This window comes from Drosophila ficusphila, unplaced genomic scaffold (assembly GCF_018152265.1).
Source record: "Drosophila ficusphila isolate 14025-0441.05 unplaced genomic scaffold, ASM1815226v1 contig_286, whole genome shotgun sequence".
NCBI classification, from domain to species: domain Eukaryota; kingdom Metazoa; phylum Arthropoda; class Insecta; order Diptera; family Drosophilidae; genus Drosophila; species Drosophila ficusphila.
This window is the reverse complement of record NW_025064189.1, coordinates 1670706-1697718: the sequence shown is the minus strand read 5'-3', so window position 1 is coordinate 1697718 and position 27013 is coordinate 1670706. Positions and strand designations below refer to the sequence as shown.

At 44.6% G+C, this 27013-nt stretch overlaps 3 protein-coding genes across 7 annotated transcripts; 2 read left to right on the top strand and 1 right to left on the bottom strand.

The window, feature by feature from the left end:
- The first annotated feature begins 230 nt into the window (after positions 1 to 230).
- Positions 231 to 7039, top strand: LOC108095423 (BAG domain-containing protein Samui). 4 transcript variants are annotated; one of them, XM_017196529.2, is made up of 4 exons: positions 231 to 1163; positions 4371 to 4470; positions 4546 to 5713; positions 5903 to 7039. In XM_017196529.2, exons 1-4 carry the CDS (start codon positions 909 to 911, stop codon positions 6243 to 6245), a joined length of 1866 nt encoding a protein of 621 aa, XP_017052018.1. In that variant the 5' UTR covers positions 231 to 908; the 3' UTR covers positions 6246 to 7039. The 4 variants fall into 4 exon arrangements, with proteins under 4 accessions (XP_017052018.1, XP_017052017.1, XP_017052020.1 ...); XM_017196531.2 differs by lacking the exon at positions 231 to 1163 and adding an exon at positions 3481 to 3864; XM_017196528.2 differs by having other exon boundaries at positions 4371 to 5713.
- Positions 7040 to 7054: 15 nt separating this feature from the next.
- Positions 7055 to 9799, bottom strand: LOC108095425 (drebrin-like protein). Its single transcript, XM_017196534.1, has 5 exons — positions 9141 to 9799; positions 8622 to 9073; positions 8379 to 8555; positions 7845 to 8317; positions 7055 to 7782 (listed from the first exon to the last, which is right to left on the bottom strand). Exons 1-5 carry the CDS (start codon positions 9393 to 9395, stop codon positions 7550 to 7552), a joined length of 1590 nt encoding a protein of 529 aa, XP_017052023.1. The 5' UTR covers positions 9396 to 9799; the 3' UTR covers positions 7055 to 7549.
- Positions 9800 to 9984: 185 nt separating this feature from the next.
- On the top strand, positions 9985 to 26952 carry LOC108095424 (extensin). 2 transcript variants are annotated; one of them, XM_017196533.1, is made up of 4 exons: positions 9985 to 10175; positions 10702 to 10887; positions 24908 to 25222; positions 25745 to 26952. In XM_017196533.1, the coding sequence occupies exons 2-4, from the start codon at positions 10827 to 10829 to the stop codon at positions 26590 to 26592; spliced, it is 1224 nt and encodes a 407-aa protein (XP_017052022.1). In that variant the 5' UTR covers positions 9985 to 10175; positions 10702 to 10826; the 3' UTR covers positions 26593 to 26952. The 2 variants fall into 2 exon arrangements, with proteins under 2 accessions (XP_017052022.1, XP_017052021.1); XM_017196532.2 differs by lacking the exons at positions 9985 to 10175; positions 10702 to 10887 and adding an exon at positions 18019 to 20040.
- Positions 26953 to 27013: the final 61 nt, after the last annotated feature.

The following is a 27013-nucleotide window of genomic DNA, read 5'->3' as shown; positions in this document are numbered from 1 at the left end:
TTTTTATTGAACAAATATACAAATAAAATAAAAATTGTCTTTTACGTAGTAATCTAGAGGATAATACAAATTAATTCTAAAAAGAGCACTAAATTTGTATGAGTGCAGAGAGTGCAGAACAGAGCGGAGCGGGAGAGAGAGAGAGAGAGAGTGGGGCTGAGCGCCACAGTGGGGCTAATATGGCTGCTGGCTAACAGCAAATGGCGACGGCGCTCAGTCGACGAGAAACTTTGGCAGCGTGAGGACGCCCGTGTGGATGCGTGGCCCGAAGAAAACAACAACAATACCGAGTGGCAATGTGCAAAAATAAAAAATCTATATATATTTTAAATTGAATATAGAAATCCGACAAACCCACTCGCACACACACACACTCGCACACACACAAACACACACAGGGCCACAGAGAGCGCGAGCGGAAATACTAAAACGTTAAAAAGCTTGAAAGTGGAAGTAGAAACAAAAAATTGGCCGAGTAGAAAGTGTGGCCAAAAGTGACATCACACTCCGGGCAGCAAAATCAGCGCATCAGGAGCAAGCCAAAAAAAAAAAAAAAATTACCAGGAACATACGAGAACTCCAAATCGAGCGGTATTCGCACGCGTCGTCGCTCAAGGTGAGCCCGCGCCACCCCCTCCGAAATCACCTTCCCGAACACCCCGCACCACACCCCCCCGAAACCCACTATTCGCGTCCAAAAAAGCAAAAAAAAAAAACCAAAAATTAATCTCAACAACTGGCACGACAAGTAGTCGCCGACGAAAAGTCACCGCCAAGTATCAACAAAAGGAAATAAATTAAAAATTGTCGCTACGCAGCGCGAGACGACGGATTCGATAGCGGTTTGGTCAGCGGTACGGTTACGGTTGCGTTTTTTCTCCCGATTTTCTGGCCTAAGCTAAGCAGCTATGAAGCCCACTGTGATGGCAGCCAATCAGGCGCAAAGCAATCCCCCGAACGCCGGTGGCAATGGAGCACCGAGTGGACCCGGAGTGAATATACCCGTTAATCGAGAGTACGTGAGCGGTGGCTACGGATCGCCACAGCAGCAGGCGGGGCAGAGCCCCCACTTCCACAATCCCCCAAATGCTTACGGATCGCCCAGGCAGCAGCCGCAGCACTTTCAGCAGGTTCCCCCGAATCAGCAGCAGCAACACTTTCAGGTGAGTGGCCGCCACTGAATTGTACGCCGGCGGGAGGAGCGGGAGGGGGCGGCAGACGAGCGGCAGCGAGAGATCCCAAGGTTGGCGCCTGGCAAGGTCGTCCCCTCCAGATTCCCCCATCCCAAGTAAATACAAAAAAAACAACAAAAAATAAAACCTCGATCGCATAGCTGGGACATATTCGTATGAGTGTCATGGTTTTTGTTGTTCGCCAGCCGTGTGGCAATTCAAGTACAGTGGGGATTCCCAAAAAGGATAATGCTGCTTCGAAGTCATTAGTGGGGACCAAGAATTATTAAAGTAGAAATATAAAAGTTTAGTTTCTCAGTTATGCAGGTATATAAATATAAGGAAATTCTTTTTAAGAAAAGTTATGAAATATTTCTAAAGATTTTTAGGGTATATTTTTTTGAATGAGCAATTTATTATCTCGCCATCGTTTTAAAATGCATTAAAGTTGCATAACAATACTCGTAATATTATTGAGTATAACATTTCACAGCAATCAATTACATTTTTTATTATACAAATTTCACTTTCCTAATCGATTATATTGATTACGCAGTTTAATTAAAGCCACAAGCAAAACGTAAGTTTATACAGGGTCAGAGATAGTAAAATGTCAATACTGAAATGGAAATTTCGAGTTTGTGGATTACACTTTGGATCATTTTTTTAAGGACCAGACAATAAACGCTTACTATCTAGAGTAGCACTTGATATTATATTAATTCTAGTCAGGCTTCTAAGACACTCAGATTTTTGTTCAGTCAAAACTTTCGTGTATTACGACGAAATACCATCCTCTTTGTTTGCGAAAAATTCTTGAAAAGGTGATTAAGTTTTACTTGTTCGTTGTGCTATGACACAGCGTATTTTCCAATTTCGTCTTGCTTTTCCGAATATCTCCTTCACATGTTCGCAATGGCTTTGGGGGCTTTGTAAACTCTCTAAATCGCAATACAAGTGCGAAACAAAGGGAAAAGCCAGCGTGGTTGCGTAAATGCCCGTATCTCTCTTGAAAAGAAAGGGATGGTGGGTGCAACCACCCTTCACCATTCAGTGTGTCAATTGTGTGTGCACACTTTGTTGACCTACTCTTTATAAACTACTAGAATCTGCTGGGGGGATGGCTAAGTTTCTAAGGCTGATGTCGTGTCAAGCTCTCTTCAGCTGGCCAACGCTGCGTATGATTAATGCCGCAACGCGTGCGGAATTTTATCAGAGACAAGGAAAGTACAGCTGTTTTATACTTTTTTGTGGCCTAATCTAATGGCCAGCAATTCAAATCTATCACGAACGGATAGCAGAAAATATTTGAAAATTTCTAGAAGAAAACACACAAGCTAATGACGCGTAATTCTGCCAGCGCTCTCGTTCTTTCTTTTTCTATTTTGGCGCCGATTCTCGATGTCGATGTCGGTTTCGGTGGAAATAACGCTCTGTTTGCCGCTCTTGGCTCTCGACCAAAGTCTGCTCGATTTGTGCGTGTCTCTATTTTCCGCTGTAGGTGGGCACCGTACAGTAATACATAATGACACTCCATATTCCATATTCCGTATTCCATATGTGCGCATATCGGTGGAAGCAAGCCAGTTGTCTAATGGGAAGCGTGGGCGGCTGTCGGTTGCTCAACCTCTTGGCCAACGCGGTGGCCTCTCTGGTGATGCGTTGGTGACGTTGACTGTATTAAAACGTCATCAGCCAGTTAATTTACAGTGGGTAGGGGCTAAGTTCGACTTTGCACAATTAACAGATAATTGCAAGGTAATTTAGAGGTGTTTTAAGTTGATATCATCATCTAACTTGGGTTCTGGCAAGCTTCTATTAATTGTGGTACTAAAAAACAAAAATTGACTTTAAAAATGTATCTGATATTTATATACATAATTAAAAATATTCCAAATTTTTTATAACAACATGTATTTAATATTTAATCTTAGAAAAAATAATAATATTTTATTGTTATAAATAAAATGAAGCTAGAGTTGGTTTTATTAGTTATTATTAATTTTTAATTAAAGACTTCCTAGAACATCCTGAAACATTTTAGAAAAAGAAACTAAAAAGTTTAGTTCTTAAGAACTTTTTTAAAGTGTACTGATAAGAGAAAACAAATTAAGTTGATTTATGTGTTTAACTAATTGAAGGAAACTGTAAAACGATATAGGCAAACGGTTAAATTTTAAAAGCAAACAGAATTTTATGCTTCTGTAAATCACTTAAATTGCCTAATCTAATCGAATAAATTGAAAGCCAACAGTTTTAATTGGCTAGGTGGTTCTACCTTTTTGTTCCCTTATTAGAGGTGTTTACTTGACTTAATTCACTGTACTTCCTCAAGTGAACTTGAGCTAGTTGGTTCGAAGAGAGCACGTCCTTTTGGGAGAGACTCAAAAGACAGACGCTCTCGGCGCTGAAGAGCTTCAGAAACTGCGAGAAGTGGCCAGAATGAGCCAGCCACTTCGAGAGTGGGCTTCATTCGCTTTAAAAGGCCTTCTCCGACGACAAGTCGCCTCATTCGAAACCAAACAATCGGACGGAGTGCATCACGTCACCAAGCGGAAAAAGCATTACAATCTAAATAAAAAAACAACAACGGAATACTCGTTGAAAAAGACTATAGTATAGTACACTTGTAGCGAAAATAATTGCCGAGCAGTGCTCATTGATAAAGTAAACAAATTGAGCAGGCGAAAAGGTAAGGTTTTGATTCCGAGAACCACAATTGTGCTCCCCAACAGCTGTTCATTCGCTGCCAATTGACATCACTTGTTTGCCCACACTCGCCGTCAGTCTTTGGGGCCCTCTGACTCATCCATTTATTTATAAACAATTCGCCCACCGAGCCGAACAATTTGCACTACTCCTGCACGGAAAGAAATAGTCAAGCGATTGTGGCACCCGTTTTAATGACTTTATATGCCATTTGGATCCACATATCAGCACTTAAATATTTTAATTATGTATTTCAACATTTCAACAAGAGATTAAGGGAAATTATAAAGCTGAAAATTTAATTTTGAGTTTAATCCAATTTAAATTTGCAGACATACTAAAATAGTTTGTATATTATTTTAGATTTATTTTTACAGAAACAAATCAAATTGTGATGCAAACCTATTTATTTGTTCCATGGACACACTATATGCAAAGTATATAATTAATTACGTTCGATCTAATTGGTTTCCCCTCTTTCGATTGCAGCCGTCTTTTGGATTTGAACCGAGCATGGACATGGACAACATGTTCCCGCGCTCGCATCTGGGCAGGATGCACGATCCCTTCGCGGGATTCGGCGACTCACGTAAGCGGAGCAGTTTGCACGGTGGTGGCCAAGCCAATGCTGACGATGACTTTTCATCCTATTTCGACGACCCAGACTTTGGATTCCCCCGCTTCTCGACGATGGGCCGCAGAGGTCGAATGGCCGGCGGGGCGAACAGTCACATGGATCACGACGATGACTTCTTCAACCGGCTGCCCTCGGAGTTCCGTCAGTACATCCCCGACGGGTTTGGGGCCAGACGCGGTCAAGGAGTTCCTGCACCAGGACACCCTGCACCCCAGCAACAGCAGCCGCAGCAGCAGCCACATCCCCAGGCGCAGCAGCACTACCAGTACGCTGTGCCTCCCCAGCAGCAGCCAGTCTATGTGGGATCACCGCAGCCGCAGCAGCAACAGGTGCCCCAGTCGCCATCGAAGCGCCTTTGCGATGCGGCCATTCAAACGGAGGATCCCACCGGTCGCTCCGAGGTGGACTGTGCTCCGCCCTCCAATCTGAATCAGCACGGACTGCGCAACACCGTGGACATGGGCGTGAAGAGTGCCGCCGAGCAGGATCAGGGATTGCGCTCCCACTCCGCCCCGCCGCCAGAGCAGCAGCAGCAGAATCTGCTCTACCAGCAGCAGCATCCGCAGCAGCAGCAGCACCACCAGCAACCGCAGCAACAGTTCGGCACCCAGACCAGTCCACCGGTGCAGGGTGGTCCGCAGTTCAAGACCTACTACGCTCCCCAGCAGCAGACGCATCCGCAGCAGAAGCAGGCCACTCCGCCGCCAGCTCCACAGACGCCCGGCGGCACCTATGTGCGCACCATTCCCATCTTCGTGGAGGGACGCACCGAGCCGATCATCAATGCCCACAAGGAGATACCAAACCAGAATGCTCCGCCCAGTGCCCAAGCTCAGGCGCAGGCTCAAGCTCAGGCACAGGCTCAGGCTCACTATGCTCCACCGCAGCAGCAGAGACCCACGCCACTGAACACCCAGCAGGCGGCGGCGCATCCCGCTGACCAGGAGGTGCCGGCCGAGGGAGTTGCTGGTCTGCCTCCTCAGACGCCGCACACCCTCAACTCGATCAACAAGATCCAGGATATCCAGCGGGACGTCCTCGAGCTGATGGGCAAGGTGGAGCAGTTCAAGGGAACGCGCGAGGAGAAGGAGTACGCCTACCTGGACGAGATGCTGACCCGCAATCTGCTCAAGCTGGACACCATCGACACGAATGGCAAGGACAGCATTCGACTGGCTCGAAAGGAGGCCATCAAGTAAGTGCTGAATGCTTCTTAATTTATAAAAAAAAGTATTTTTTGATCAAAGTAAAAATGCATTTAAACTTTAAAATATTTTGGTTATAACGTAAAAGTAAATTTAAATGAGTTTTTTATTTTATTCAAATTATTCTAATGATTAAAATAATGTCTATAGATGTCTAATATGATGATCTTATCTTACAGATGCATTCAGGCTTCGATAAATGTGCTGGAGGCCAAGGCCGAGGAGAATGCCAGGGCGGCGTCGGGAGCCGGAGCTGCACCAGCAGCAGTAGTCAACCCAGTGGAGCCGGCCGAGGCAGCAGTTGCCCCAGAAGCCACTGGCCAGGCAGCGGAGCCAGTTACTCCACAGCCACAGGATGCTACGAAAATCCAGGAGCCCATCCCTCTGCCGCCGCCACCGAATGCTGCGCCCGCGGAAGGATCAGCCGAAGCGACTGCGGCGGAGGAGCCAGCTGCTGCTGCTGCTGGACAAGCCACTCAGATCGCCGCGCAGACGGAGACGACCACAACGACGTCGGAATGATGAACAGAGCGCCTCTACAAGGCGACCGTTTCGAAGCAGCTACGCAAATTAACCAAATTCAAGTGACAGACCGGCGGAGTCCCCGATCCCGACGACTCATTAAAAGGACAGCGACAAGGACCTCATCCATCTGAGAGAGAGAGGTCAAAGGTGAATGCGAACTGGATGCGGATGTGAATATGTGAACAAGAGGAGGGAGCTGGCGGTGGATCTTTGCTAGTATTTCGTAGAAGCACACCCGTACTATCTGAACATGCAAATCTCACGTGTGTCGAAGCACTCAACAACACCCACTCATCCCCGCACATCATGCATACACAGCACACACACCTCACCCACACACACACACAGCATAGATTATAGGCTAGTAAGGAAATTAATATTGAGAAAAAGTGCCTGCATAGAATTCGGAAGTTAACAAACAGAACGAACGCGAAAGCGATTTGGCAACCGAGAGTTGTCCTTCACCTAAAAAGAGCTGATTATGTTTAAGCGAATATAGAAGAAGATCACCGTGAGGATATGATATTTTTGAACCTGAGTCCAGTTTTTATACGTAAATTGCACCGAGGGGCAGCTAAATGGGCAGAGCGAGCCGCCGTATGATCTCATACAAATCTACAGCCATCGCGCTTGCTTGCCACAGCCACCTCATTTTAAATACACACCACACACACACGGCCTTACTGCAGGTGAATTGTTAAAGAAAAGTAAAAACACACATCTAGAAGAACTACGATAACTATTTATGCTACTAATTAATGCGAAAATAAATGTAGATATTGTTGACTATACAACAAACTTGTTTCTTTTCGGTTGCACAAATATCAAAGTTTATTATCGAAAAGGTTACAAATCTCAATCAATAATACATATACAAAAGAACCCCGGGGATCGGGAATGGAGCGGGCCTTAAATACTGACTAAGTGGTTACTTCGTATGTGTCTTAAGAACATTTTAAAAGGACGCAACACGGCCTCGGCTAACGAGGCCAAACAATGATATATAATAGGTATGTATACAGATGGGAACAACGTATGAATGGGTCGCGTATGTGGCATGGATTATACGTTATATAATATGTATGTAGATAAAAAACAGACGCGTGATGTACGATAAAAATCTTATAGTCGCATTTAGTCATCGTTGAATCTCCTTTAGGTGTATCGCATTATTGTTCAAGAGTAGGGTTAAAGTGTTTAAGTAGCTATAGTCCGGATCCAAAATATATAGAGGCTAGCTGCGTTGGTGTAGATATCTAGCAAAAGTGGGCGTCCCAGCTGCTTGGCACTTGGGTCGCTTCCTAGTTAATGATCTCGACATAGTTTGCCGGAAAAAGTCCATAGGTTCCATCAGGGCCGAGGCCCTGCCACCATCCCTCATCGATTTGATCGATATGCGTAATGACATCGCCCGGATCGAAGGTGATCTCCGACTCGTCGGCAGCCTGGTAATCGTACAAAGCTCGGGCTCGCAGTCCCAGATCGCCGAGGGTCTCCTGGCAAATGAAGTCGTCCTCGTTCACCAAATCCGTCACTGCAAAGTACATGGTATTATAATAAATAATGAAACATAGTACAAAGCTAGGTGTTACTCACGTGCATTCCTTTCCAGTGTGCTCAGTCCGCTCGACTTGGCTGACTGCGATTGCTGCACGGTGACCGACACCTTGGTGCGGACCTCTTCCTCCTGATCCTGGTACACAGCAGTGTCCGTCTCATTGGAGGAAGTGGTCTCATCCGGTGACTGCGACTGCAGCGAGTTGGTTTTACTGTGTGGCGACCGTTTGATGGTGGAGAACTGTTCGCTTTCGTGGGCCAGCGGTAGGTCGTCTATTGGCTGGGTCTCCTCCACTTCGGCTATGGTGGAAACAACTTCGGCGGCTACGGGAGCAGCAGGTGCGGCTGGAGGAGCAACTGGTGCGGGAGTCTCCGTGGGCAGTGGTTTGGCAGGGGACACAGCGCGTGGTGGTGAAGGCACAGGTGCATCTTGAGGCTGATTCTGGTTAAAGACATTAATGCGCTGGGCAATCGAATTGCGAGCTGGTTTCGCCGGCGGTTGCGTGTTAAGCCTATTGATTAAAGGGAAAGGTTAGCTTGGAATAAAGTAAGAGGGGGAGGCTAAGCACATACTTGGACTGCAGCTGACCTTCGCTGGTGTGCTTAGTAAACATGGCCTTGGCGGCTCCCACACGCGAGCCAATCAATTCGCGAGCCTCCTGGTTCCTCGCCTGACGCATGCGCTCCGCATCGGTTAGATTGTTAGAGAATCCCGGGACTGTTTTTTCTGGACTCAATGGCTGCGGGGAGCTGTTAGACAAAAGAAAAGTTTTATTGTCATGTTGAGTTGAAAAGTTATTCATTAGTTTTAATTACGTTTTGATGGGGACGTGCGCCGGCTGTAGCTTGGTGGTGCTTATGACCAACTTTTCGCGCTCCTTATGCTCCTTCTCCTCGCGACTGCGTTGCTCTTGCTCCAACTTCTGCAGCTCCAATCGCTTGGCCTCCTTCTCTGCCTCTTGGCGCAACTTCTCCTCGGCCTCCTCCTTCTTCCAGAAATCCTGCATGACGCTAGCGTTGAGCTCCTTGGTGGGAATGACTCGCGTGTAGTTGGTGCCCACCGGCGCCTTCTGCTCCTCCATGGCGCCACGCGGCTCCTTGAAGCTGTAGGCGGAGCTCACGGTGCTCAGCTTCTTGAGCAGCCGGTCCAGATCAATATCGTCCTCGTTGCGGGCATTGATGGTTAGGTGGGCGCCGGACAGAAGATTGGATACGTCGCGGATGTGGTTGGCACAGGTGCCTTTGCGCAGCACAGGTGCTCCCTCGCCCTAAAAACGAGGAAATGATTACGTATTGTGCGTACAACGATAAGATAAAGGCCAGTGCCTGACTCACCTGCCAGTTAATGAGTAAGTATTTGTTGAGGCCCGTTTTGGGGTCTTCGATGCGCACGAAGGCGTACATAATCTTGCCGCTGTTGAGGTCTTCGTTCAGCTCCTCCACGCCGCCATCTCCAGTGGAGACCACCTTCAGCTCGTTGGTCTGACCCTCGTAACCGAAAAGCGACCAGTTCGTGTCGCTCTTGTCGTCCAAAACATCCTTCCAGGCGGCCACAATTTGCGACCGATTCTTTTCGAAACTGATGGCCATTATGTGCCGCGACTGCCAACGACCTTGAACAAAGAGATCTTGGCCAGCTTTCACTGGGTCGCCTTATCGAGGTGCCCTCGTCGTCGGGTGAAAGCCAACGCCCCGCGAAGATACCAAAATTGAATGGGTTGTCTTGCCTTATATTTTAATTAAGTGCAGCCGCCTCACAAAGGCACACACACACGCAGACACAAATGGGCGATTGATTTTCCAGTCTGTGCGAATTTCCAAGGGCTCTTGCAAGATTAAGTGATTCACCTATATACTGTGAGTCTTATGTTTAATACGATCTTAACGGTTATATTGGGGGAACAACAATTTCCCAACTATCCAATTTGATTGGAATTTTAAATTTTTCGATCGCCTTTTTTGCAACAACAAAACGGCAGGCTAGAGATGGAATAAAAGCGATAACTAAAACTATTGATAACTTGCAAAACGGTGTTGTGATTAGAAGGGTGTACTCGCTGTATTTGGAGGATGTACCTGCTAGGCAAGGAGTGTGCACTCGCTTTGGTGGGAAGGTGTATTTGCTAGGCTAGGAGGTTGTCCTTGCTAGGTATTGCTGTTGGGATTTTCTGATTGTGAACAAACGGTCACACTACACGAAAACGAAACGCAAACTGAACTATTGTGATTGCAATTATACCAAAAACCATCAAAACCCCGCTTTTCCCAGCGTAAATCGCGAGGAAAAGGTGCCAATTCACCAGGATTAAACCCCCCAAACAGCTGTGACACAGGATTGCGGCAGGATTTGAATTCCTCACCAGGCGAAAGGTAAACTTGGCCCATTGTTGTTGGCCAATATATATTTTGGGCATATTACATGGGAATTTCGGATGCTGGCCAGCAACAATATGGCATTTGTCGGTGATTTCGCTGCCTTGGCTGCTGTACTTTGGTTTGGTCATTGCCGAAAACTCTCGGTTTGTTCGGCGGGGCATAAAAAAAACCAGTCTCCCAAGTGCATCGTGCAACCACCACCCGCCCCCCCTCCTCCACCGCCGCCCCCTTCGTCCATCGAAAATCCCGATCAGATGGCAAAACTGTTTGGCAGCAGGATTTTCGCCTTCGTCTTACTTGTTTCAAGTCAGCCAGTCAGTCTTTGTTCGCTTTGGTTTGGTTTGGTTTTGGTTTTGTTCCATTTACATATATGCCAATGCCAGGCTCGGGCGATATATCCAGTTTTTCACTCGGATCTCTGTGCACATGTACATATATATATATATTTGTATATATATACGTATGCGGCTGTATGGATGTGTGTTTGGTGTGTTCATGGTCAATTTCTTTGCATTTTCAGTGTGAAACTCATGCGGTGCAGATCGAGTCGGTGCAGGAGTAGCGTAACCGAGTCCAAATCCACATCCACATCCAGATCCACCACGTCCACGTCCAATCCCACGTAGAAAGTCGTTGAGAACCATCATGGAATCGGCGCTGGAAGTGCTCTCTAGAGCGGCGACCATGGTGCAAAACAATCCCAGCGGTAAGTGAACGAACGACCCAAAAAAAAAAAACTTGGCAAGCCATTAACCAATTCCGTTTAAAAAAGAGTCGACAATTTTTATGATTTTAACTTGGCCAGCAACATAACATCATGGCATGATGTACTCAACCCGACGGGGCCAGTGGGGGTGGGGGTTACACACTCACACACGCACACTTACATCTCTTTTATGGCTTTCACCTTTGAGCCAAGAAGACTCGAAAAGTATTTCAACAATGTGTCATACACAGAAAGAAATAGTTATAATTGTGCGATGATCAGTGGGCTGTTCTAATGTGTGATGTGTGGTTACAAATAAAAGCTTAGGCGAAGATGACACAAAAATCAGGGAAGTGTCTTTCGAAGACTCATAAAAATGAAAATATTTCATTTTCAGGCGGGACAAAAATATGAGTGGGTTACAAATGTCTTCGAATTGTATTAAAACAAATCAAGAATTTTCTTAAAATATAGTTATGTTTAACGTAACAATTTTTAAGAGTATGTTTATTTATTTCCAATTGATTCGTGAACTTTGATATTCAAAGTCAGGCTTTTTCCATTTAAGGAGCATCCACAAGTAATTAATTTAGTGATTTATATTTTAGGACAGGTACCCAAATTTTTAATTGTTTTTAAAAATTTGAATGGATAAGCATATTTTAACAATTTATTTGTACTAGACTGATTAAATATTTATGAACATTTATCATTTTGAAATATGAGCTTTTGTTATTAGATCATACCTGCCGTTTAAGCGTTTAAATCCATATTAATGTTATTATCAATAAAAACTGCAGGCTAGGAAAATTAAAGCGCATCCTAAATTTAACATTTTTCTTTTACAAAAATAAATTAGGAAGTAGCTTTTCCTCTGTGTAGCCAGTCGCAGACCCTTTTGCGTGCTCCAGTCATGATTCACATGACTGAAACGGAGCCCCACTTCTTTCCGATTCCCGCCCATCTGCATTGTAACCGCGATCCCCCAACTGAGACACTGTCTCCCGATATTCTACCCACTCGGGGCATCGATGAGCCCGATGATGGACGCAGATTCCTGGCCGCGAACACTGTGCGCGAACGCATAAACACTCGACGAATCCGAGAAATGTTTTATTTTCGTACAAAAAAAAAAAAACAAAACAACAGCAAAAAACGACAACAAAACATTCCAACAAAATGAGTTTGCGGCGCATTCCGATTCCGATTTTCATAAATGTGTCAAATGCCGCATTTTCGATGGCAGCGGAACGGCGAGCGAGCGGGCGGTCGAGCGGTATGGTATGGTGGCATATGTGAAGTATTGTCGGGCGACCCAAGAACCCGGGAACCCCTTATCAATAGTCGCATTTTGCAGTGCCACTGCGGCTGCACGAGCACGAATTCTGAATGTGTGGATGTTTCGATGTGGATATGTGAATGTGGTGGATGGGCGTTTGCGTTCGCGTTCGCCAGTTCGCCAGTTTGCCAGTCGTACGGGAACGGGCATTGCATATTTCTGTACTGGCGACATATCTTTTATATATTTGCAATTTGCATTCTCTGCCCACAAAAAAAAAAAAGAACGAAAGAAAACCCCACTATGTGTGTACACCACCCAGAGCGACAAACAAGCGACTCGACTCGACTCGACCGACGACCGCGTGACATGCCAAAGAAATTGCCGGCGTGGAGCTCTCAGTTTTTCGTTGAATTGTTCGGTTATTGTATTTGCCGAGCTCTGGGTCGCAAATATGTGTATAATTGTTAAACAAAACAATTTGATTAGGCATGTTCGTTCTCTTCTTCGTCGGGCGAACGGGTAATTGCACATTTTATAGTATAAACGGGCGATAAGCACACGCCGCCGAGTTCTGTTTGGGTTTGGGTTCTGATTTGTCGACCCAGTTGCCCTGATAACATGCAAATCACTCCCCGCCTCTGAATTCCGATAATGGCCCCCCAATTTATATTTATGTTTATGTTTGTTTCGGTTTCGTTCTCAGTCGCCGTTTCTGTTTTTGTTTATTTACCCATTTGGCCATTGGGGAAACGACATTATCAACCATAATTCGGAATTTTTGACAAATTCCTCGGCCGATATATATGCGCCGTACAGCTGTCAACACACCGAGCACAATTTATGAGATAGCCCCCGATACAGAAAGAGAAATGGTTCCGATGCTCGAATAAATATTTGAACGCCGCACGCGATTCGCTGGCGATTTGAGCGCGATTTTTGGTTTTTTGGCCATGGACATTGGACACAATTGGCCAACAATTGAGTTCTCAATGCAGCAAGGCAGATTTTTTTTGTTTTTGTGGTTAGTTGAAGGCGAAGATGAGCGATTTGAAGTGATTGATCGGCAGTAGGCAAAATGCAAAATGTCGTTAACCTGTGCATGATTAATGATTTTGTCATAATCGAGCGAGGAGAAGAGGCACTTGGATTGGGATTCAGATTCTGGATCTTCATAAATCACACTCGTAGAAAAGCGGGTCGATCGACGATCGGGCCCCGTTAATTAAGCGGCCCTTCCATTGTTTGCCGAGGAGCTAACTCCTTCTCGCTGGCCAGGCCATAATTAATAAACAAATAGTTACACAAATTGTGGCCTGCCTGTGCTGTGTGCTGTGCTGTGCACACGGGGCACAAAAGAAAAATTGTGGCAATTTCGAGCTTGGCCAATGGCGCACAGCTGGAGACGAACACCAACCGTTTGCCTGGCTAACCCAGCTATCTAGCTGACTGGCTGGATAGTTGGATGGTTAGAGTAGAGTGTTCGGGAACGGCTCATCAGGTAATTTACATGGCCTTTCAATTCTCCGTTTTTAGCCTAGCCAGTGCCAGTGCCAACTCTGTGGGCCAACACTCTCCTTCTTTCCTTTTACTGGCAATGGCCAAACGGTGCGCGTAATTGCCGCAAATCTCGACCGGAGGAAAATCCAGCGGGCAAACCAGTTTGGGTTTGTTATTGCCATGGGATTGGAGATCGGTCGGTACGGTTTGGTTTGCTTTGGTTTTGCTTTTGGTTCAGCTTCGTTTCGCTTGGGGATGGGCCACTCGGGATGGAGATGTGGAAGCTGCTAGCTGCTAGCTGGAACTTGGAAGCTGGGAAATGGGATTGGGGATTGGGGATGGGGACTCGGATTGGGACTAGAGCATTACCTTTCTTTTTGCCTACTGCCAACTGCTACTGCCTGCCTGCCTGCCTGCCACTCGAGCGACTGCTATTTATTTATTTAAACATAACATTTGCCTATTTGCCATAAATTTTCACTCTGCGCGACTTTTGCCAGCCAGCAGCAGGCACTTTGGACAGGAAGAGGCGGCCGCGTTGCAGGGGCACAATCAACTTGTTGCGGACACTATCGAAATGAAAGTTGTCTTACGAAATGAGAAAAAATAAACAGAAAAAAACAAATACTCGATGGGTTCTTTCTGGTCATTTATATATTTCGGAAACTACTGCGATTCTCTCAAGTAAAGTAAAGATATCGATCCGAAAATTTGGCTATCGATTCGAGATTTTTCTCACGCTTGATTTAGCACCGGATGATATTTTATAATGACAACTATATTTATGTTATTGTTAGTTTTGCCTGCTATTTGCCATGAGCTCCCGCGGTTGTTTTTGTTGCTCCTGCTATTCTGGGCAATCGAAAAAAACCAGTTTCTCTTCAAATCGCGCGCACGCTCGAGTTTTATTTAAATTTTGAACTGGTTTGCCGCTGATTTGTGTTGTCTCCGCTGCGTATATATTATGTACCCACTAGATATATATACATATATTAGATTGTTAGATTTCACAAACTGGGACTGCGACTGGGACTGCTGCTGCGGTTAAGATATAAACATAATTTGTCTTGTTGGTATCGACAAGTTCTGGAAATTGCCGGCCACCTCACCTCCATCCGTGTGTCATCATCTTGGAGATCTGAGAAGCAGCAACAGCAGCAGCAAAAGCAGTAGAAGATCTCCCATAAAGAATTGAGATCTCGGTGACTTCCGCACTGCTGCCACTTCTTCAAATGACCCAAATTGAATGGGGGAAGGGATCTCATGTTTCTGTGCCGATTTCCAAACAACACACAAATTTCAATTAGCAAAGCATTTTCCGGAGTTTTATTTCTGTTTGGCTTCTGTTTTCTGCCAAAGCCTCGATTCAATGGAGCAATATTAAATTGCTGCTTAGCTTGTCATTCGGAGTCGCAGAAAGGGAAAGAAGCTTAGGAAATCTCGCTTGGAATAACCTGTCTTTGGGGAATAAATCTAAAAAGAAGAAGAAGTGATGTCCAAGAAGAGTTATTACTCCAGGAAAGAAGATTCTATTTTATGGAGCTAAGACATTAACACAAAATGTCTTAGAGAATCACAATTGAAAGGGCAGTGTAATAAATCATTTCTTGAAGCTTTGATATTACTTTTATATTTCACCTTTCCAAGCAATCACAAATGTTTTAATAATGTTACGGTTGGGAAACTTATCAACGAATGTAAAAGTTTTATTACTAATAAATTCAGGCAACTAAAATGAATGGGGGAACTTTTACTTAATCATTATAATTATTTGAAAAATAAAGAATTACTTATGTAAAAACACTAAACTTACTTATTCCTGGAAAACCACATTTCTTCTTATAATTCCTAAGCTGACTTATTATTAAATGTATAACTTCATTAGCACTAGACACACACACCCCGAATTAGTTGGGGGATTTCCATTTGGCTTCTGTTGATGGACCCACATCATTTAGGTTCTACGTTTCATTCCCCAAGTGAAGTTTACCCACTTTGCTTGTCTTTTTGTCGTTTTTGCGCCTTCTTTTACATTAGTTTGGTCTACGATGTTTGGATTTGGGTAATTTGCTGCCATTGTTTTCTGCCAGTAAGCAGACTCTTCTGCCTTAAAGTCTGTTGATTCCGTTGTTGTCATTGTTTTTAACTCGTTGTGCTGTAGTTTTTTTTCTATTTTTTTTCCATGATTGCCATTCGATTGACCTCGTTGCGCATGCGTGCGCATGTTTCACGCTACACTACAAATTTTCGCGCATAACAAACGCCGGATGATGAGTAAGCGCCAAAGCCTAGGAGCACTCGCTCAATCCATTACTCAGTCAGTCAATAGTTTGAGCTTCATTTTGTTACATTTACTATGTGTGTTTTGTGTTTCTTTTTGGTTTTGTTTGTTGAAAATTGCACATTTTGTGACTTGGATTAGCAAATGGTCGGTGGATGGTGAAAGATGGAGAAAAGGAAAACCATAAGCGGAGAAACACGGATCGATCGATCGGTGGATCGATTGGATGGCGGGAGATCAACAGCTGAGCTTGTGCAAGTCGGCTGGGGGTTTAGACAGGCCAACGCGGGGCCATATGATCAACACCCATGCGAAAGAGTCTCTACTACTCCACTGCTACTCCACCATTCGCCAGCTCAATGTTGCTGCTGTTTGTTGTCCGCTGTTGCAGTTGCAGTAGCAATATTCATGGGGCAACAACAGTAGTGGTTGTACTACAAATCGGGCGTAAAATTTCATGGGCCTGCTATTGAATTAGAAACGAGTTTCCATCGTGTGTTGTTGTTGTTGTTATTGGTTTCTGCTTTCTGACGCTGCTTCTGTGCCGTTTTGCAGTCGCAGTTGCTGTTGCAGTTGCAGCAATGGTAACTGCTGTTGCTGTTGCTGCTGTTTTGTTGGACTGGCGGACAGACCAATTGCCATAGCCTGAACTAAGCCAAACCAAGTCGAGCCAAGCCCCAAAGCCAAAAGCAGCCGCAAACGTGTAGTACCGTCGACCTATTGTTCGCCTCCAATAACAAACAGCGAACATCTTGGCTATGGGATGAGCTTTGTGCTTTGTGCCACACTGCTACTGCCTTGAATTCTGAAATTAACATTTGCAAATCGATCTAATTTGGCTTAATCGGAGGGCTGGATTATAGGCTATTAGATTGATCTGCTTTTGGGCAGAAGATAACTATTAAAGTATTGGGAAAGGCATCTTTCAAGTTTTTTACTGCAAGAGCAACTCAAGAATTTCTTTTAATTTTATTTGGAGTTTTTTTTACAACACTTTTTGTAAAATAATTCTTATGCAGTATTTGCTTTTTTGTGTGCTGACCTTACATAAATAAAGAATTTAAAGCTTTTTTCAAGGAGAGCGCATTTTAATACGTGCTTCGTGTTTCCGCCGCAAAATTAAACTATTTATATTGAATTCCCGAATCAAAGTAGACCTAAAGCCAATCTTTTCTTTAATAAATATTCTCATCATGCCTGTTTCGATTTAATTTTTGGCATATACGAGCGATAGTAAATTTATTTGTTTGTTTACCACTTTATGTTCTATTTTTGACATTCAAAGAAATGGGTTTTCGCCTAATATTTTTTATGTGTCTAAATTTTTTTTTTTTTTTTTTTTTTTTTAAATTTGGTTGAAAAGTGTATATATAGTGTTTGTAAGGACTTACTTAGTATTATTTATTAGTATGACTAAACCAATAATATATTGTTTCTCAAAAGTGCAGTTTTCAACAAAAGTTTAAAACATTACTTTCTTTTGAAATTGTAGGAACCAAGAACTTTTCCTACTTGTGATTTAACTTAATTCTTATTTAACCATTTTGATTAGTATTAATAGTAAGATCTTCTGGGTATTATTTTGTCGGTGTGTCCCAGCCAAACCCTCGTTTTCCTAGTCGGTTGTCATTTTTGCAAGTCCACACAGACACACGCGGCCATCGGGCGAACGTAGGTAGTTTTGCACGCAGCTCCAAACATAACGTATAGTATGTAAGTCGGATTGTGGCAGAAAAGACTCTGGGTAAACATTATAATGAGCCCAATGCAGTGACCGGGCCCAAAAACAAAAGAGCGTTGAGCAAAACATAAAAGAACGCCCACACCATGTGGCTGCCTGCTTGGACCAATGGCCCTACCCAATTCCCGATTCCCCAATTCCCAGTTCCCAGTTTCACAGCTCCGAGATCCGAGATCCGAAAAGCTAAAGCCCATGAGCTCGTCCAGACTGTGGCCAATTCCCAATTGCTGCCATTTCGTTACCCTTTTGCCCAATTTGCCAAGCATCAATGGGGCAACGGGGCGTGGCAGCTACATCCTACGAACGGAAAGACAGACCCCCTTTTTTTCTGATTTTTTTTTTTTTTTGTTTTGTTTGTTGCCCTGTCCCCCCAAAAGTCAGCTTTCAGTTGTACTTTTTCAATTACCAAATCACCGAAAGCAAGCAGAGATCCGAAATCCATCCAGAACGAAACAAGACAGAAAGAGAGAGATAGATAGAGAGAGAGGGAGAGAGAGAGAGAGAGGGTCAAAACAAGAGTCGAAACGGAAATTGGTAAGAGGAGAAATAAACCAAAAACAAAAGCAACAACTGAAAGAAAAACAAGGGACAAGTGCAAATGGCTCTGAAAGCCCCAAGTCTACATGTTCCCCATTTTCATACCCGTGGAGACTTTCAATTCAAGCGAGCAAAAAAAATAAAGACGAAGGCTGGCAAAGAAACCGAAGTCGGAAGACCGAAGACCGAAGCCCGAAGAACCCGAAGACGGAGCTTCGAAAGCCCCCCAATAAGAAGCCCCAAGTTGGCAAGTTGCGAGCGGTCTTCAAGTCGACGAGCGATCAGTTTGAGTTTGTCCGTGGAAGCCGCCAGTTGTGGGTTTCGGTTCCGATCGGTTGTCTCCGGTTCCTATATTGCTATATTGCTATACTGCTATATGTTTTCCATACCCTGAGATATATTTTGTTTGCCATTCGGAATTGCTAGTGGTGTGGAACGTGGAACGTGCGTCCAGATCGGTTCGTGTGTGCCCCTCCGTCCATTCGATTCGTTTGGTTCGTTCGTTCGTCGGTCTCTGAAAGCGAAAACTGGCGCTCAAGTTCAGTCAGCGATTTGTCGATTTCTATGCAAATCATTACTCGGAAAAGAAACAGCACACATATAACCCAGAGTTGGAGTCCAAGTCGGAGACAATAACAACAACAACAATAACAACTAAAACAACAATAACAATCAGACAGAAAAGACAGCCAGAAAAAGAGCGTGCTATTTTTATTTCGCTAAATGTCGACTCGAGGCTCACGTCGCCGGAGCAAAGCCAAAGTCTCCGTTTCAACTTGCGAGAGACTGTAACCCGAGTCGCTGCTGCAAAAAAAAAAAAAAAAAAAAATAAAACAAATAAATAAAAAAAATTGAAGAAAAAAAAGGCAGCAGACAAACAGAAACAGATTGTATCTGTATCTATAGTCGCGACTTGCGGCTCGTTTTGTGTGCGCACATTCGTGTATCTGTATCTGCGGCCGAGCGCAAAAAAAAAAAAGGAAAAGTAATCATAAACTGTGGAAGGGAGGGAGGAAAAACAAATAAATAAAAAGAGTGCCGCTCCCCAGCCTCCTTAACTCAAAGTACTTACTCACTACTGATAGACAGATAGGACCCGAAAAGATTTGTGGCGAATTAGCTGAGTCGGTTTTCCGAGCGGCCGAGCGATGTGAGTGGTGGCATCGATCTCGCCGAGATTTTTGAGCAGGAAGTGGAAGCCAAGCAAAGAAATTGCGAATCCAGCAGCGAGCACCATGGAATACCTTTGCATACTGAACGCCTTCGAGCAGAATTACTACAATCGCATCAAGGAAATCGAACGTTTGGCTGCCGCCGCGGCAGCTGCAACATCACCCGCCTCATCGACGGCCTCCACATCCTCGGCTTCCTGTTCGAGCGGACCGTCCACCTCCTCATCCGCCTCCTCCACAGCGAGTTCTCCAAGTTCTTCGGCTCAAATGGCCGCTGCTGCTGCACTGGCGGCCACTCAAAGGTTGGCCGCTTATCAGAGCCATGGGGCAGGAACCCAGGGCCAAGGGGCCATGTTCTATCCGCATCATCCGCAGCAGCAGCAGCAACTGCAGCAGCAGCAGCAGCAACAGCAGCAGTCTATTCATCATCATCACCAGCAGAGTCTGCATCGCCAGCAGCTGGAGCAGCTGCAACTGCAGGCGGAGTCCGGCAATCATCAGCAGGCACATCCGCAGTCTGGCGGGGATCAGAACGCCTCCTCCATGGCCAACAGTTTGCTGTGGCAGCCGTGGCGGGACCTCCAGCAGGCCGCCGCCATGCACCATCAGCTCTACAGGCAGCAGCAGCAGCAGTTGCACAAAGGTTCGTTTTTTTTTTTTCGAAGGGGAAACTTCAAAAGAAATGACTCGTGAAAATGAAAACCCTGACTTAGTGACCTCGGGCAAAAACTGGGCAAAGTGTCACATACTGGTGATCTTGTTAGAAAACAATGTGTATAGTAGATTGGGTTAAATATATATAAATTAGCATAGAGATGAATGATACCTTATTTATTAAAATAGGAGTGTTCTCTTATATTGATATTTAAGGATTCTGCTTTAACGTCCATTCAATCAGTTTCGCTTTACGTTTGTTTATTCTACTTATAATGCTTACAGTCTTTAGTTCTGTTACATAAAATTGTCGTCGTGGTTACTTAGTTATCATACTTTCAGAAAAATCCACACCATAAAGTTAATTAAACAAATATAAAGGATACTTTAGGAATATAGAATATAGGAATATACAAGATACAGAATATTATATTTTGATTAACAGCGATCAAAATTGTTGTTTTGCTGATATGAATTTTTCTTTGGAAACTAAGATGTTTACCATATAACTAATATCAAATTTATAATCGAAAGAGTTCCTATTAAAAGTCACAAGGGCATGCTAATTTTCCGCCAAAGTTCCTAAGACAGTTTTGGGATAAATTTGTTTGAATCATCTTACAAAAAGACCGACAGAGATTGAAACTTTTTTATGATGACAGCTTTTAAGTGAGTGAATAAATTGCCGACGAAATCAGACGGACATGTCCACTAAAGATCGCCTGATTAAGCTGATTAAGAATATCAAAAAGTCAGTTTTATTTTACAGCTCTGTTATAAAGGTGCTATAAAATTCGTTTAGAATGAATAATTGAGTGCTCTCACTTTCTTGAGATGTTAGTTTAAAGATGTTCAATATAATGGGTTGTTCTTTATCTTTTGTGAAGGCAGGTAATGATTTCCAGGGACAGTAGAGACCACGTTTGTGCACCTGCTGCTCACGTGAAGTCCACACTCATTCGCCTGATCAATGGCTAAAGTTCAATGGAATATCGAACGTGCCCTTTCCTTTGGCTTTAACCATTTCGCCAGTGATAAGTACTCAGTCCCCCGATGAATGGGATCGGGTATCGGAAGTGGATAGCTCCGATTCTCCACGGTTTATCTTGTTGTTGGTTTAGTTTTTTGTTTTTTCGAACGAGTGGCGTGTGTGGTTAGGACGTGGACTTGATGACGACGATTGGAGATTGGAGATTCGGGGATTGGGGGTTTGGGGCTTAGGATGGAGATTCAGATTGGCAACACAGCGGCAATCGGTCACGCCGGCTGCTGCAAGAGCGTATCGATGGCGTCTGCGCCACTCGGCTTGTGCCAACTGGAAAATTGGTAATGAAATTGGCAACACTTTTACTGCGCTCCGCACCGGCGGCTCTCCGTCGCATTCGATTTGCTTCGGATTGGCAAACAAACAAACGAGCGAGCCAACTGACGAACATACACCAGTTCCACGGCGTTAATTGGCGACATTGCACAAATCACACAAATGCTTTCAATTACATGGAGACGACGCCAGGCAAACACAACCCAACACAACACACAAAAAAAAAGCAACAAATTAAAAGAAAAACGGCCTGGGGAAAGAGGAGCAAAAAATGAGCGCCTGTTTAAACATTAAACCTCCATAAAAAAAAAGAAGAAATAATAAATGGATGATGACGAGGCGGTGGGTTGGGGGAAACTACTACACGTAGTGCTGTTGTGCTTGGCGCGACTCGGTTTTATTTTGCTTTTGTTAATTTGTTGACATATTAAAACCAGATTTGCAATCAACTCGGCCAGCGGGTAATGCGGGTATGGCGGAAACCAGCGGATCGGAGTCGGAGATCGGGGATCGGATATCGGTGCTTGGGGGTTTGGGGATCCGTGGTTTCAGCCATGACTCACAAGCCGGCGCGAGAAAAAAACAAAGACAAACAATATATAAATAATGAAAAACGCCTGCGACGACGGCGACCGACTATGATGGAAAAATAAATATGTATACAAATATACAAAAGGCAAATGTGGAAAAGCAGCAACAACAAAAACAATAACAACAACAACAACCAAAACCAAAACGGAGCAGCAACAACTTGTTTGCATAAGCCACAAATGCTGTTCCCATTGCTCTATTGCTATAGCCATTGCCTCTGCTATTTGTAGTACAATCCAAGCCATATACGAGTGCTATACTGCTATATTATATATTATATGTATGGGCATGCAAGTCGGCCCGACTTTTGTCACTCTCCTCCCGTCTCTTTCCTTCCGCCCCTCTCCCTCTCTCTTTCTATCTCTCTCAGTCTTCCTCGAAGTTCTCTGCGCTGTTTTGAGACCGAACCAGATTTTCGGATCCGACTGGGCCGGCTTTCGAATGGCTCCCCAGCTGATATATCACCTCAGAAGATGTTTAACACCGCCGACCGGAAATTGTGAAATATGTTGCCCAAAATAATGGTTCGATGTTTTCGTGGATAAAGTGCCACATTAAATTATAACTAGGCTATAATTACTAAGCTTTTAGTTGTTGTATTTATACTTTGGTGCCTATAAATAGGATTCTTTGTTTAACAAAATGATTAAATCTAATGGAGTTCCTTGATTTGAATATATAATATGATTAGGAAGCCATTTAGTCTTAACTCTTATGAGTCATAAAATGACAGGTGTTTTGTAAAAGAAAATTTGTATGATTTGTAAAGAACATAAATAGATATTTTTAATATTTAGTTAGTGGTTATTTAATGTTTAAGAGTTTATCTTCATGGGATCTTGACACTATAAAAGATAAATTATACATATATTAAAAGTAATCGTTAAGCTATAAAAGAGGAATACCCATCCAATAATTTTGTCCTATGAGTCGAACATTTTTGTTTGTTTATATTGACCTCTTAAATGCAAAACTTATATGCTTCCATCTTAGTTGAATCGGGATATACAAATGTTACCTTTGAATACCTACTTTAGCAAACTTTCTCAGCAAATGCCCTTATATCATTGATTTAACCCTTCTTCGAGCTCCGTTACGAACTCCCCCAATTCGGCATCGACTTACCATTAAGCCAGGCTCCCCTTTTATCGCCAATTAGCCGATACAGAAATGATTAAAACCCTCGCAGCAGCATCATCAGCAGTAGTTAAAGCAAAAAAGCAGCAGCAGAACAAATAAACAATGCGGAGAGGATCAGAGGAAGGTGAGATAGGGGAGAAAAGATATAAAGCAGACCACAATCCGCAAAAGAGGGGGAGCCTCAAAAGAAAGCTCCAACTCCATCGTTTTTCTTGTTGTTGTTGTTGTTCTGCGTTGTCGAACCGCCGATCCCCCAAACAGACGACGACGTCCGACGACCGGAAATGTGCAATAAAATTTGAATGTTTCTTTATTATTATCATCATCCCCACCATGACTACCATGACTACCATCATCATCATCATCATCATCATCATACGATTGAGCCCAAGCACAAGCACAAGCTCCCAGCCTCCGAGTTTGTTGGTTTTGAATGCCTCTTGGCCTGCAACTCCTTCTCCTTCGCCACTCCACTCTTTGGAGACCAGTTACCACTGCACGCTGTGTTGTTGGACTCCTCCGGTCACAGAATCGGTAATATATGGCAGTGACGTTGCCAAAAACAGGACAACGCTCCCTCACGATGGTGGTACAACTCCTCCTCCTCCTCCATCTACTCCTCCATCTCCTCCTCCTCCGCCAACGCCAAACCGCCTCCATTCGAACCATTCATTCATTCATTCATGCCTGGATCCCTGGGCATCCTCTGCCACTGCCACCTCCTCCTCCTGCTGATCCTCCTTCCCATCCGATAACCAAACTCTCTGCGCTGCTCAAAATGTGCAGAAGTCGTCCGACTGGTTTTCTCGGCCAAGAAACTGGGTTCTGGAGCCAGGCTTCGGCTGCTGCTGCTCCTCTTTCCCCTTTCCTTTTATCTGTAAGCTTGGTTTCCTGGCCAGCAGCTCCTCATCTCCTCATCTCGGCCAGCTACACTGAGCACCTCGAGCGGCTGGAACTTTCATCCCGTCGACTGCGGGATGCCCACGCTCCGTTTTGTGCGCTTCCCACGCTTCGTGCCTTCCCATTTGGCAGGCCGGGCACGTTCCTGCGTTTCGCTCAGTGTAGGCCAGGCCCAGACTTTAGTACGAAACGGAAAAAAAAAAAAAAAAAAAAACGCTACACACACTGTGAAAAGCGTAGAGCAAACGAGTTTTCGTAACCAATTTTGTTTGTGCCTTGGAGTTTCGATTGTGTGCTTTCTGTTGTTATTATTTATTTGACTGAGTGTGTGTGCCGTTTTTTATTTATATTTTTTTGTAGTTTTTTTGTTTTTGCTGCTGACGGCTACGTCTTCTTGTGCATAATTTCTGTGCTGCTCGTCGAACCGCCGCCACTCTTTGCCGCTCCTTCACTTAAAAGCTTTTGGCAGAAGTTCATTCAAAAAAGCGAAAGACTTAGGCAACAAACTTGAAGGAAACGGAAGAGGTGGTTAAGGGGTATATATATATATTGTATGTATATTTAAGCAAAGAGGGGGAACGGGTGGAGGAGAACCTTTGTAGAGTTTCAGCCTCGCCTCAACTCCAATGTGATTCATTACGCCCACTCATCGACCGCATAATCAAAACCCAGACGACAGACACGTAAACCGCACACAAAACCCAAACCCAAACCGAAACCAAAAGCAACCACAAAGCCAAATCAAATTTATGGCCTTTAATTGAAATGCGATTTTGGTATAATATCATATTGACTATTACTATTCAAGAGGGCTGGCCAAAAAGATGGCCAGCAGATGATAGCTCGTTTTCATAGCAATCGATTTCTGACCCCCAATGATTCCATTATGTTTTTGTATTTGCAGAGATGCGTGTGACTTCCAAGGAACTGCCCACCACCAAATGGCGACGTGATCGGCGACAGAGGACCGCCGAGTACCAGGTCCATGAGGCTGGCAGCGGTGATAGGGAGCGGGAACGGGAAAGGGAACGGGAGGATCGGGATATGGACAGTCCCATTGACATGTCGGTGACATCGGGAGCCTTGAAGCAGCGCGCCTCGCCACCGCCTCCGTACCGAGAGCCCCTTCCCGGAACCAATTACGCGGCCAACAGCAGACCGAGCGTCATCACCCAGGCGCCTCCAAAGCGGGAACCTCCGGAGCAGGCCCACTCCTCAGGTGAGAATCTATCAAGGGGTTTGTTTCATTGTAGGAGGATATTTAATTTTGAGAGAAGAAATAATTAGTAGCTTGCATTCGGTTTTTTAGCATAATTTAAAATGTAAGTTCTTTGACCGAAATGGAATCCTTTTTTAAAATCTTCAATTGTAAACCATTGAAATCGTGGAAAAATGTGACATGAACAGGGGTCAAAATTTCGGCCATCGCGAAATTAATAATTTTTAATGCTGTTTTATCAAGGATGCGATTACAAATGTTTAGAGGTATGCCACTTTGAAAACAGGGGTCAAAATTTTGAGCATCGGAAAATGAAAAACTTTGAATGCAGTTTATTCAGGAATATCACCACAAATATTTAGAGATATGCCACATTTAAATCGGATTAAAATTGACAAGAATTTAGAACTGGGTGTGCTTAAAAGAAGGTTGTTTTATTTCCTATTTATTATTATTACCCATAATTATATAATAATATATTTTGCCAAAAATCCAACTCACCTTTTGCAAATTCCCTTTCAGACATGGCAATGTGCGACATTGACGAGCATTTCCGGCGCTCGCTGGGCGAGAACTATGCGGCCCTGTTCGCCAAGAAATCGCCGACGCCCACGACCACGCCCACACCCACGCCCTCGCCCTGTGGAACGCCCAAGCAGCAGGTTTCGCCGTTGGCCTACGGACCACCCTTGTCAACCAGCACAACTTCAGCCACGCAATTGTATCAGCAGCAGCAGCAGCAGCACCGCTCGCCGTTGGCCAAGCCGGGTTTGGCCATTCTGGAGCCGGGTTCGCCGCAATCGGAACTGCCGCCGCCGCAGGAGGAACCGCTGCCCCTTTCGCTGGCCCTGAATCGCACCCAAACGCCGCCATCGCCGCCGCCCTCGGCCACGGGATCGGGACCAGCGCTGCCGGCGGCCGTTAGCCAGGTGATGGAGGCAGCGGTGGCCGCCAAGCGGATCCTCGATACGCCGCATCACACGCCGCCCAGGTACAACACGCCACCACCACCGCCGCCGGCTTACGGAACAGTTGGATCGACCGCTGTGACGCCGACTTTGACACCGACTCCGACTCCAGCTCCGAATCCGAATCCAAATCCGAATGTGAATGCAAATGCAAATGCGAATCCGACGCCTCCGCAGGTTCCCACGCCCACGACCACGCCCAGCATGCCGGCCATCATTCGGGTGAAGGCTGAACCGGGACTTGCTGCAGCGGCCGCCTCGTCGACACAAACGCCACCGGCTTCGCCCACCTCGTCCACGAATATCTCGATATTCACCAAGACTGAAGCCTCGGTGGACGATCATTTTGCCAAGGCGCTTGGTCCCACCTGGAAGAAGCTGCAGGGCGGGCACAAGGACTAGAATTATATCCCCCAACCAACCCTAAACAAAACAAAACAAAGCAAACCCAACCCAACCCCAGATCCTCAATGATCCAACTCAAGAGCTGTTTTTATTATAAATATTTCAAACTACACAATTAACGTTTAAAGATCTCAAGCTGATGTGAACGGAAATTCTTCAACTGCGAGTGTATTACAAGTTTCTGATATATAATGATTTTATTGAATATTGATAACGGTTAGCGTGGATATATATATGGATATATATGTGTATGGCAAAGTGTATACGTACAAGTGACAAAATTTTGTATTCTTAATGCTTAGTTGGTAGAGACTAATCCTTAATAATATACCTATTAAACATAAGTGAACAATCCTATGAAGTGAGTGTTTTTTATTGGGTCTATTTTTGGGAGTTTAGTAGTTACAGTGGAAAACAA

Coding starts and splice junctions, on each gene's coding strand:
- LOC108095423 (XM_017196528.2), top strand. CDS start 909: ATGAAGCCCACTGTGATGGCAGCCAATCAGGCGCAAAGCAATCCCCCG. Junction 1,164..4,370: donor AGCAGCAGCAACACTTTCAG/GTGAGTGGCCGC, acceptor TTTCGATTGCAG/CCGTCTTTTGGATTTGAACC. Junction 5,714..5,902: donor GCTCGAAAGGAGGCCATCAA/GTAAGTGCTGAA, acceptor CTTATCTTACAG/ATGCATTCAGGCTTCGATAA.
- LOC108095425 (XM_017196534.1), bottom strand. CDS start 9,395: ATGGCCATCAGTTTCGAAAAGAATCGGTCGCAAATTGTGGCCGCCTGG. Junction 9,074..9,140: donor ACTTACTCATTAACTGGCAG/GTGAGTCAGGCA, acceptor CCTCGTTTTTAG/GGCGAGGGAGCACCTGTGCT. Junction 8,318..8,378: donor GAAGGTCAGCTGCAGTCCAA/GTATGTGCTTAG, acceptor TTTAATCAATAG/GCTTAACACGCAACCGCCGG.
- LOC108095424 (XM_017196532.2), top strand. CDS start 19,461: ATGGAATACCTTTGCATACTGAACGCCTTCGAGCAGAATTACTACAAT. Junction 20,041..24,907: donor GCAGCAGCAGTTGCACAAAG/GTTCGTTTTTTT, acceptor TTGTATTTGCAG/AGATGCGTGTGACTTCCAAG. Junction 25,223..25,744: donor GGAGCAGGCCCACTCCTCAG/GTGAGAATCTAT, acceptor ATTCCCTTTCAG/ACATGGCAATGTGCGACATT.